The sequence below is a fragment of the Ichthyophthirius multifiliis genome (genome assembly GCF_000220395.1).
Source record: "Ichthyophthirius multifiliis unplaced genomic scaffold scaff_1120509250842, whole genome shotgun sequence".
Lineage (NCBI taxonomy): Eukaryota > Ciliophora > Oligohymenophorea > Hymenostomatida > Ichthyophthirius > Ichthyophthirius multifiliis.
In genome coordinates, this window is record NW_004086447.1 from 1 (window position 1) to 12,527 (window position 12,527).

Sequence of the window (12,527 nt, forward strand, 5' to 3'; positions counted from 1 at the left end):
TATATATTCAAATAATAAGAAAAAAAAAAAAAAAAAAAAAAAACTTAAAAAATAAAAAATAAAAAATAAAATGCTTATTTTTTTTAAAAAATAATAAATAGAAAATATATATATATATATATTTATTTAAAAAAAAATATTTATTTTCAAAAAATAAAATAAAAAAACATGAAACTTGCAAAATAGACGACTCCTTAAACCTAAAATATGCGTTCACCTACAAAAAGTGTCCTAGTATCCATAAACTAGCGTGGCGAATACTAGCAAACAAGAAATTTACCTTCAACAAACCCTATAAGAGCCCCCACACCAGATTCAATGTAAAGACTTGAAAAAATATCATCTACTTAAGCACCATCAGTGTAAAATATATAAATAAAGAAATATTAAAAAAATACAAAAAAAGAGTAAAGTATTCATCTACAAAAAAAAAATAAGCCCTATCAGTGTCTCCAAAGAAATTATTTACTTCAAATCTAGCCACAAATGAAAACACATCATAACTTACCTAAATTATTCGGGAAAAAGATGAATATATAAACCTTTTACGTTTCTAATTGGAATAGAAATTGCCTTAAAATATGACAGAAAGTTAAAATTAAACTGATGTAAATAATAAATTAATAAACGAATTAAATAATCTTTAAAATGAACATAATAAATCTCGCCAAAACGAGATTTTATTAAATGAAAAAATTAATAAATTACTATAGAATTAAAGCCCGAATAATTTAGACTTAAATAAACTAATTAATGAATTCAATAGTGTTTAAAGTGAACTGAATAAATGTCGGCAAAATGAAGTCCATTTAACTGAATAAATTAATAAATTGACAAATGTAAATAAATAACTTTAATAATTAATTTAATAATAATAAAATAATAATAATAATGATAATATTATAAGAGAATTAAAAAACAGACACTCGGAAGATATATAAATATTATAAAATTAGTTAATTTAGAAATAATAAGAAACCGAGAATTTGAAGCTTTAATATTAATAATCTCCCCCTCCCTAAAAATGCGATTAAATATTATTATTGGGAAACGAAATAGAAAAAATGACTTAAATCATTAATTCAAAAGATCGAGAAATATAAGAGTTACATAATTAGAATTAATCTAAAGTATTTTAATAAGAATCCGAAAGCAAAAATAAATTATTAATACTTACATAAGAAATCGAAAAACTCACCTAAATTATTAATTTGAAAGATAAGGAAATTCAAGAATTACATAATTAAAATTAATCCAAACTCTATATTTTATAATCAGAAACCGAAAATTAAAATAGAATCCTTATTTTGACTTAAGAAATAGAAAAATTAACACAAATAATTAATTTAAAAGACCGAGAAATATAGGATTTGAATTAAAAAATACGCAATTAACAATCGGAAACTGAAAATAAACAAAAAATAGTCATCCTTAGTTAAGAAATCGAGAGATTAAATTCAATGATATTAAAACAAAATACCGAATAGGAGTTTTTCAAAAAAACCCAATAAGAAGAAAGCTCTAAATATAGAGAAAAAGCCTTAATTTTAGCCTAAGAAATAGAAAAAATAAGCAAAATAAATACTGAATAATTCGAAAAAATTAAAAACTAAGAAAATATTATTCTTTAATTAGAAAACAAAATATCTCTCCTATCTTCCGAACTTTTAAGACAATCTAACTTTTTAAAAGAAAAAGAAGGCTCTGATAACCAAAAACTCATCCTAGTTTAACAAATCGAATAACTTAAAAGAATAGTAGAAGACAAAGAGAACATTATATTCCAAATGGGGAAATAAATAGTCCAATTAGAGGACTAAAAAAGGGAAATTCCTTAATAAAATAACCAAAATATGCACCTAGAGTAATAAATAGTTCTCCTATCTTCCCAAATAGAGTACCAAACGAACCTATAGACCGAAAAAGAACAAAAAATACAAGAATATAGACGAGAAATAGAGCGTTTATAAGTATGTGAAGCGGAAAAAAATTAATTAAATAAGCATATTTAAGTACTTTCGGAAGAATTGGATAGATTAACACGTCTTTTAAGCGAAAAACAAGACGAAATTAGAAATTCAAGAGTCTTTTAGGAAGACAAAAGAAGATTAGAATTATTAATTTAATAATTATAAATGGAAAACGAATCTTTGAAAATAAGAAATAATAATAGTATAGAATAGGAAAATCAAAAAAACACATACGAGTAAAAAATAGCTATGCTTTCAAGCGAAAACTAACGAATGAGAATTTTAATGGATGAAAATAACAATATAAAAAGCGTTAATAGAGAATTAGAACATAAGTTAATGGTTTTGGGTGAAGAAATTGAAAGATTAAATAAAAGTTTAGCCTTTTTATAAGAAGAAAATATGAAATTAGTAAAAAAGAGTTCCTTTTAGAATAATAATTAAGATAATTATATACTTTTGGAAAAAATACTGTTTTTAAGTGCTTAAATGGAAAGTTTAATTTTACAAAAATAAGAATTTTTATAGAAAATAGAATAATTGGAAAGCTAAAATAGATTATTAAATGGATAAAAAATAGAATATTAAAATTAATTAAAATACTATAATGAAAAAGTATAATAGTAAGAACAATAATTAGGAAATTTATAAGAATAAGTCAAAAGAACATCAAATAAACCCAAATAAATCAACACTGAAGAATTATAAATGATAAACGAATAACATTAATAACGAGTCATTATTCTAAATTAATAAATTGAATATATTTAATAGGAAAATAACGTCATAAGACAATAAAATAGTCAATTATAATAAGAAATATAATAAATAAAAGCCTCAAATAGTCAATTTTAATAATAATTAAATCATCAATAATAAGATTTTTCCTAAATAAGACTATCCAATAGCACATTATAGTAAGAAATAGTATAAACTAGGAACATAAAAGACTAATTATAGTAAGAAAACAATTAATTAAAAAACCAAATAAACGACATTAAATAAAAAATGCAAGTATTATAAGAAAACTAATATAATATGTAAGACATAAATAACCTAAATGAATAATTAAACGATAAAATAAACGAAAATGAAAATTTAGTGGAAGAATATAACCGTTTATATTAAGAAATGGAAATAAATAAACACTAATGGAAACAAATAGACTCCGAAAAAATACTTTTGTAAGAACAAAATACTAAAAACGAAAACACAATTAGATATTTGCAAAACTAATTAACCTAATATTAAATAGAAAACTCTTAAATACAAAATTTAGGTAAATTAGAACAAGAAAAAACACTATTAGGACTCGAAATTGAAAGACTAAATAATATACTCAAGGAAAAGCTCAATCTAATCGAAAATTAACAATAAAATATATACTAGTTGGAGACTTATAGATACTAATGTGGAGAAAAATAAATCAAAATAGACTAAATGGGGAAAGAATTGACTGAATTATCAATTGCCTATACTGAATTAATTAGAATAAGTGAATAATAGAGCGGTGTATCCCAAAACGATCATTTAGAGGCAATTAAGAGGCTAAAAAAAGAACATGAAATTGAAATTGAGGACATTAAAAGACAAATAGACACTAAATTTAATGAAGAACTTTAAAGGTAAATTCAATTAATCTTAAGTGAACAAGAAAGTGTAAAGAGATCATAAAAATCAAAGGAAAATGAACACTATGAAAATCAGATAAGGGATTTATAGAAATAATTAATGGAAGCTTTAGGAAATGAAGAATACTAAATGAAATGGAAAGAAAAATTAGAAAAATTAGAAATGTGGAGAATTCTAGAATTGGAAGAAATGAAAAAAAACCTAGAATAGTATAAAGATATACAGTTCTAACCGTCTTAAGTAATCTCAGAAGCCGAAAGAATAGCTTATAGTACTTAAATTAAATAACTTTAGCATAAAATATAGGAATTGGATGAAAATTATAGATATTAATTGGCTGAAAATGATGAGCTCAAAACTGTTAATGCCAATCTAGTTAAAGAAAGTTAGAAATTCGGAAAAAAAAGCCATGAGTTTTCGAATTATGAGAGGTAAATAATCTAAATTACAGATTAAAGGAATAATGCGGAAGTAAAATGTAGAAAATTGGAAAGTAAATGTAGTTAATTGGAATGTTAGTTAACGAATTTAAGTTAGGAATTTCATTAAATTTAAGAATAAACTGAAATTTTAAAGCAATAAAGAGATAGTGCACTAAAGAAATAGATAATGTAAAAGAAAATACGGAGATTAATCAGGAGATAATTCAAACTTAAATAAAAATAAATAAGACATGTTATTAAGAGAAATAGATGAATTGTAAAATAAATTAATATAATTAAAAAATATAAATAGTTAATATTTAAAAAAAAAAAAAAAATCATTATATAAATATATGAATATCTATATATATATAAATTATTATAAATAAATATTAATTATTATAAATATATATAATATATTATATATATATATATATATATATATACATTTATATATTTATATATATAGAACTAAGACTAAAGACATGTATAAGAATTAATCTGAAAGAAAATCTTTAGAATTAACTTAAAAAAATAAAGAATTAATTGCTAAAATTGAAGAATTAGATAATGTTTAGAATACCTATTAAAATTAACTAAATAATATTAGAAATTTAGAATTTAAAGTAATTTTTTATTTTTTTATATTTTTAATAATATAAATCAGCTTTTAGAAAAATTGTAAATGGAAGAAGTATTAATTTCTTGATTTTTTCGTAAATAAATAAATATATATATTTACATATATAGAAATTTTGATATATATATTAATAAATATTTTTTGATTTATATATAAAAAATATTCTTTTTTTATTCTTAAATATTAAAAATATTAAATTTTTTTTTTTTAATCTATTATAAATATATTTTTTTAAACACTAAATCATAACGATTTATAAATATTTTTTAAATACTTCATATTATTCCTTTTTATGATTATTTTTTTATCAATAAAATGCTTTTTTTATTTTTTAATTCTTTTAAACTTCTTTTTTTTTTTTTTTTTCTTTTTATAATTTTTTATATATATTTTTTATTTTTTACATAAATAAAAAATGTCATTCTTTATTTTTTTTATTTCTTAATGCCTTTATACTAAGTATTATAGTTATAATATATACTAAAACTTCTATTTTGTATATAAATCTGAGATATTTTATTATCTCCATTATACATTGTGAAGAGTTGAACCTGAATTTAGTGATTGTTTGGACATAATAATAAGTATTTAATATAAATTTTTCTGTTTGTAGACATATACCATAATCAGAAAAATTATTTTGATTAAATATTCAACAATCATTTGCAATTATTAAACACATATAACTCCTTTATATATTCTATATATTTTTTTTTTTGGAGACACTACATTTTACAAACATCAGATTCGAAAAACTTTTGACTTATTATGTTTTATAAATGCCCATTAAGAAACTATATATTAATATTCATAATGCTATTTATTTAAGTATCTATATCAATAGTCTTTATTTGTCGTATTATTTCGAAATATTATAAGTATGTATTATTTAATATAATATATATAATAGGAAATTTTACAGACTAAATATTATTCGCTATTTTAAAATAATTTTCTCTTTTGTTATTAGTGAAATGAAGAAATATATTATTAAAACAAATTATGAGATATAAATGACATTTATTTTGAATTTTTTTTTGAATTAATTATATTTTATAAAGACTAAAGGATTATTAAATAGAAAAAATAAAATAAAAATATATATGTATATATATTTTTTTATTTTTTTTGAAAAAATTAATTATTAATTATTTTTTATTTTAGCTATATTTTTAGCGAATATCTTAATTTGATTCTTTTTTTATTCAAAATAATTATGAATATATATTAAATAATTCGATTAAATTAAAAAATCTATATCTTCTAAATTTTATGATCAATTCTTTTTATTAAAAGTAAATATAAAAATAATAATATATAATAAATAACGTAAAAATAAAAGAAAAATATATAAATATAAAAAATATTATAATTTATTATTTTATTATATAACAAAAAAACTAATATTTGCCTTTTAATTTATATTTAATAAATAAATATGTTTATTATTTTTTATTAAAATATATAATATTATTAATTCCGGAAAAACAAAATATATATATATATGTTAGATAAGACTTTTTTAACAACTAAAGTTTTAATATTTATATTCAAAATTAAAATTTTAGAAATTTAAAAAATTAATAATTAAAGTTTATAAAAATATAATTATTTTATAATAATAAGGAAAATTTTAAATATACAAAATTTATAATTTCATTGAATATTTAATAAAAGGTTGTAAAATATCAAAATAAAAAAATATTAATTCAATAAAACTATTCTTATTCATATGGTTTATATGTTTACTTATTTTCTTAATTTTAAACGATTTATTAGTTTAATTAAGGTAAAACTTAATTTTATTAATTTAGTTAAGGTTAATGAGTAATTTGTTTATATTTTTTCTAAATAAAATATAATATATATATATATATATATATATTTATATTAATAATAATAATTTTATATAAAAATAAATATACGTTCTATTAATATTTATAAATATATATTCCTATCAATAAAATTATAAAAAATCCAAAAAAACTACAATATTAAAAATAGCTATACCTTTATATACATTATTATCCTATAAATTAATAAATTATTTATGTAAATATAATATATTTAAATATAAAATGTATATAATTATATATAAATATAATTAAATATATGTTTTTGAAATTTAACTATAAAAATAGCAATTAAAAAAAATAAAACTTATATAATATAAAATAAATTTATATATATTTTTATTATTTTTATAAAATATATATAATTAACAATTATATTTTTTTGATTAATCGCTTTTTTAATGAATTTTTTTAAAATAATATTTTCATTTTTTATTTTATATATTTTATATATATATATATTACATTTTCTTTATTTTATGTATATTTAATACCCATTATATTCCATATAAAAGTTCCAATAATCCAAATAATTAATAAAACAAAATTAATTTATAATTTTATAGGGATATATTCAATTAAAATATTAGAATAAATAATCAAAAATATATAATTAGTCATAATACTTCCAAAAATATATTATTATATATTATCTTTTTCAAAGCTTAATTCTTATTCATATTTTTTAATTATATATAATGCGCAAGTTATTATAACCACGAAAAAATTTACCACACAAGGTAAAGCAGGAAATATATAAACTATCTATTTCAAACAAAAAAAATTAGACATATATAGAAAAAAGAAAAAAAAAAATACTTCACTATAATTTTTTATGTTATTATCAATAGATTTAAGTGTATTTTGTATCATTTTATAATAATATATATAAAAATATATTTATTTTTACTTATAAAAAAATAATATATATATTTTTTTAAAAAAAATAATATAAATAAAATATATATAAACAAAAAACAAAAACAAATAATAACCCCTCCCCCCCCCCCAAAAAAAAAAATATGGCAAATAATAATAATAATAATAATTTATTAATAAATTTATATATTATATCGAACTCAATATCCTTAATAAGTACTTTTTTTACTTTAACAATGTATATATTTATCTCCGAACTTCGTAAATTTTCATATAAACTGATATTATTTTTGCAAATATCTGACTTTTTACTCACAGTATCCCGTTTATTTCAATATTCTTAATTTAAAGATTAATAATAAACCGGAAAAGATGATTTATAATGCCAAATTTAATCTTTTTTAATAAATTATTCATTATAATCTAGTATTTTAACAACAATGATAATAAGTTGGAGTTTGAATTAAAGTTTAATATACTGTAGTTAGAATATGTTTAAAAAAATTAAGTTTTTTTCCATTATAATTTTCATTTTACCGCTATTAATATCATCTATTCCATTCTATACACAAGACTATGGTAATGGCGAACTATATTGTTGGATTTTATAAAGATAAAATGATAAAATAAGGACTTTTTTAATTAAATAAGCTATGTTTTATATACCTTTATGTATATCTATTATATTTAATTGGATATATTATATTAAAATGTATTACTTTCTCAAAAGCGAGTTTATTAGTAACTATATTAAAGCCAAAATTATCACTAAAATTAGACTTTATCCTTTAATAATGGTTTTTTGTTATTCATTGGACACTTTTTTATGCTTTTATTAACTTTTTACAGACAAATAAATACCATATATGGTATTCTGTCTATCATATTTCCTTTAAGGCTTTTAAGGATTCCTAAATTGCTTATTCTTTGGTTTAAATTAATAAATTAAAGACTATTTAAAGAATTGTTTTGGATTTAAAGAAGGTGTAAATAATATTGATAATTCATATGAAAGTAAATATAGTGATGAAAACATGTAATAAACATAATAAATACTTATTGATATGAGAAAATAAAATAGTCGTAATAACTCTTTTTAAGAAATATAAATAATTAAATTTAAATGAATAAAATTATAAATATATATATTATGAGTTAGCTATATTTATTTATATTTTTTTATATATAATAATTAAATCAAAATAAAAGGCAATAATGATTCATTTTTAAAAAATCTTTTATTTAGTAAATTATGATTTAATTAAAAAAAAATTGTAAAAAAAAAAAAAGTAATATAAATATATATATATATATATATATATATATAAATATATATTATTAAATTATTATTATTTTATTTTTAGTAATTAATTCATATTTTCTACTTTCTTAATTTATTTTATAATATAATTTTTTTTTATTTTTTTCTAGTGAAAAGTATATTAATAATATCTTATATATTAATCTTAATCTTAAACTTAATCTTAATCTTAATTTTAATCTTAATCTTAATTTTAATCTTAATCTTAATCTTAATCTTAATCTTAATCTTAATCTTAATCTTAATCTTAATCCTAATCTTAATCTTAATCTTAATCTTAAACTTAATCTTAATCTTAATCTTAATCTTAATCTTAATCTTAATCTTAATCTTAATCTTAATCTTAATCTTAATCTTAATCTTAATCTTAATCTTAATCTTAATTTAGATATTTAGAAATTAATTAATCTTATTTTATAGATTATTATTATTGTATTATAATCAGTAATACAAGTTATTAATTTATTTAATTTTTTTTAAAAAATAAATTCAATTGATTTAATTTTAGCGAGATTATTCTTTAAATTATTTATATTTTCTAATAATATTAATTTTATTAAAATAGACTCTTTATATTATATACCTTAATACTGAAATAGTGCTTTATTTTTATTGTATTATAAATTTCATATTACTAAAATATATAATAATTTTTACTTTTATATGTTTTAGATCTTAGTAATATTATATTATTTTATTTTTTACATTCAAAATTATAAAATTCATAAATTTATTATTAATAATATTAAACTATTATTATATTAAATATATAAATTATTAGAATTATTATTATTTGTTTTTTTTTCTTTTATTTTATAAAATATATCACTTTAAAAAAAGATATCATAATATATAAACAGAGATTTTAATAAAATTAAAAGATTTAAAGAATTAATAATAATTTTAAAAGGTTATATATTACAAAACTATTATTATTTTCGACTTAAATATCTTTTAAATCTTTAAAAATTAATATTTTTTACATTAATAAAATATATAATACGGTCTTGTACGAATAATCATGTTTATTATTATATATCATATCAAAAAGTTCATTTTCGATATTTTTATTAACTTTTATATACAAATAAAATTCTATCTTTTAAAATATTATACCATTTCAGAACCATTAATATAAATAAATAAATTATCAAAATTTTCAATCTAATATTAATTTTACTACTGAATTTATAAAAATAAATATTTTATAATATACAATTTAATTTACTTAAAAAAAAAAATTAAAAAATAAATATATATATAATGAAAATATATAAATAGGTATATATAAATATAAATAAAAAAATATGTATAAATATATGAATTAATATTATATTATATATATAAATATATATTTATATATATAAATATATATATCTTATAATTTTTTTTTTATATAAATTTTAAATTAAAAATATATTTAAATTCTTTTTATATTTATTTAATATAATTATATATAATAATTATATTATTTTTTATATTTATATTTATATTTTCAAACAAAAATTTTTATATCTATACTAAAATACATTACTTTTTTATATTTTTTGTCAATATATATGCGTATTTATATTATTTCATACTTAAAATTGCCATTATTTAAATATCTTATACAAAAACTCATTTTTATATAATTAATTTTCTCTTTTTTTATAAATAATATCTTTTATTATCCAATTTTATGAGAAATCAGGCTAAAAATATTTACTATAATAATAATAAGTTCAAGCCATTTTACTAAATCATAGATTAATGCTAATCTTTATTACAATAAGAATTTTTTATATATTATTTCTAGAATTTTTGGCAATTAATAAATTTTATAAAGAAATAATCACATAAATCATTTTTTCCAAAAATATTTATTAACTTATAATGTAGATTCTTAATTAACTTAGAAATTAAATTTTATATAATATCCACAATATCAATTACTTTAACCCCATTTTTATATATAAATAAAATTTTACAATATAATCGATATTAAAAACGCAATAATATCCATAAAAAGCTTTATAAATCCATATAACTATTTCTCTATACTTAATGAAAATCTAAAAAGAATATAAAAAATTAAATTAATTAAAAAAAAATATATATATATATGGGATCTTAATATAAATCAATATTATAATAAGACTGAATATTGTTTTACAAATTATTAAAATTAAACTAAAACTGGTTAAAAAGATAATAGAATTTATCTCTCATATATAGCTTCTAAATTAATAAAACAGAGATTAATTAAATTATTATTAATAAATATTTAAATATAGGTACATATATTCCTACCCTTTTCATAATTCCTAAAAACATCCACTTTAAATTGGCTCCTTTTAAATTTAAAATTATTTAATTACACTAAATAGTATATTATAACAACAATTTATTTTCGAAAATTAATAATACATTAAATTTTTATTTATATTTTTATTATATACTTTATTATTTATTTTAATTCTTTGTTGTATACTATTGTTATTTCATCCTTATAATTTTCAAAACCTCATAAATATAAAGTTTCTCATAAATAATAGAAGTATTTCTTTTATAATTAATTTAATATTAATATTTATTTTAAATCAAAATTATTAATGATTTTTGTTTTGTTATTTATTGTCATTTTTCTGGGATAAATAATTACACAAGAAGATAAGAAACTGTTTTATTTTAAATTTATTAAAATTTCAATGGAAGAATATTAATTTATGATATGGTTGTTTTATATTTATATAAAATTAAATATATATTCGGATTGCTGGTTTTAGTTCAGTTTATTAAATAAAATAATTTTTATAAATAAATTATAATTTTTGCTATATATTGTAATTTAGATATAATAATATATAAATTAGTTTAAGATTTATTTTTTTAATAGATATTTTTTTATGTTTATTAAAATTGCATATATAAATAAAAAATAATAATTAAATTATATTTAATAATTAATTTTATATATTTATAGACATAATAAATATATTTATAATAAGAATAAAAAAATAGAAAAAATATATAATATATTAAAATATATATTTATTATAAATAATAATAAAATGAATACATATTATATCTTATGTAAAAAAATTATTTTAATTAAAATAATAATGATAGATAAAAAAATATATTTTTATTAATTATATAAATTTTAAATTATTATTAAATAAATATAAACAAAAAAAATAGATATTATATTAATTCAAATAATTATTTAAGATATATATAAAAATGAAAATGAAGTTAAAAAAAAATATCATTATTGATTAATAAATATAAATATGTTTATAGATTTTAATTTTATTAATATAAAAATGTAATATAAATTTTATATTTATAAATTGTATAATATTTGAATTATTTTTTTTTATTTATTATAAAATATATCATCATTTTATATTATATATATTTTAATATTTTATAAATATATTATATATTTTTATTTATAATATAAGAATTTTTTAATATTTATATAATAGTAATAAATTAAATATTTTAAATTTTTAGTTTTTATATATTTTCAATAGTTTAAGTATATATATTTTGTGATTTTCATATTATATATATATTTCAAATATTTTAATACACTTTAATTTTATAAATTTAAGATATTTTTTTATTATTTATATATTATATACTTTATTATTATAATATATTTTATACTATATATATTTAATATATTTAATTTTTTTTATTTATATATTTTATATATATAAAATATTTTATTTATAATATTAATTTATAATATTTAGAAATTTTTATATTTATAAATATTATATTAAAATATTTAATAAAATTAATATTTTATATATATAT

At 15.7% G+C, this 12,527-nt stretch overlaps 1 protein-coding gene across 1 annotated transcript, besides 32 other annotated features; it reads left to right on the top strand. All coding sequences in view use genetic code 6, as the record gives it.

Moving 5' to 3' along the window:
- The first annotated feature begins 13 nt into the window (after positions 1-13).
- Positions 14-71: a microsatellite.
- Positions 20-71: a microsatellite.
- Positions 72-866: 795 nt separating this feature from the next.
- Positions 867-900: a microsatellite.
- Positions 901-1,097: 197 nt separating this feature from the next.
- Positions 1,098-4,298, top strand: IMG5_099360 (hypothetical protein; the record flags this gene model as incomplete). Its single annotated transcript, XM_004035391.1, has 1 exon — positions 1,098-4,298. The coding sequence occupies exon 1, from the start codon at positions 1,461-1,463 to the stop codon at positions 4,296-4,298; it is 2,838 nt and encodes a 945-aa protein (XP_004035439.1). The 5' UTR covers positions 1,098-1,460.
- Positions 4,072-4,115: a microsatellite.
- A 68-nt stretch (positions 4,299-4,366) lies between the features above and the next one.
- Positions 4,367-4,492: a microsatellite.
- Positions 4,370-4,460: a microsatellite.
- Positions 4,493-4,777: 285 nt separating the features above from the next.
- Positions 4,778-4,833: a microsatellite.
- Positions 4,786-4,838: a microsatellite.
- Positions 4,802-4,858: a microsatellite.
- Positions 4,859-4,983: 125 nt separating this feature from the next.
- Positions 4,984-5,066: a microsatellite.
- Positions 5,067-6,520: 1,454 nt separating this feature from the next.
- Positions 6,521-6,555: a microsatellite.
- A 162-nt stretch (positions 6,556-6,717) lies between these two features.
- Positions 6,718-6,769: a microsatellite.
- Positions 6,747-6,777: a microsatellite.
- A 149-nt stretch (positions 6,778-6,926) lies between these two features.
- Positions 6,927-7,008: a microsatellite.
- A 402-nt stretch (positions 7,009-7,410) lies between these two features.
- Positions 7,411-7,471: a microsatellite.
- Positions 7,456-7,494: a microsatellite.
- A 1,194-nt stretch (positions 7,495-8,688) lies between these two features.
- Positions 8,689-8,732: a microsatellite.
- Positions 8,689-8,749: a microsatellite.
- Positions 8,750-8,846: 97 nt separating this feature from the next.
- Positions 8,847-9,101: a microsatellite.
- Positions 9,102-9,986: 885 nt separating this feature from the next.
- Positions 9,987-10,100: a microsatellite.
- Positions 9,990-10,093: a microsatellite.
- Positions 10,045-10,094: a microsatellite.
- Positions 10,101-11,131: 1,031 nt separating the features above from the next.
- Positions 11,132-11,170: a microsatellite.
- A 320-nt stretch (positions 11,171-11,490) lies between these two features.
- Positions 11,491-11,532: a microsatellite.
- Positions 11,533-11,636: 104 nt separating this feature from the next.
- Positions 11,637-11,706: a microsatellite.
- Positions 11,707-11,722: 16 nt separating this feature from the next.
- Positions 11,723-11,768: a microsatellite.
- A 334-nt stretch (positions 11,769-12,102) lies between these two features.
- Positions 12,103-12,163: a microsatellite.
- Positions 12,107-12,165: a microsatellite.
- Positions 12,111-12,151: a microsatellite.
- A 161-nt stretch (positions 12,166-12,326) lies between the features above and the next one.
- Positions 12,327-12,490: a microsatellite.
- Positions 12,436-12,460: a microsatellite.
- Positions 12,468-12,526: a microsatellite.
- Position 12,527: the final 1 nt, after the last annotated feature.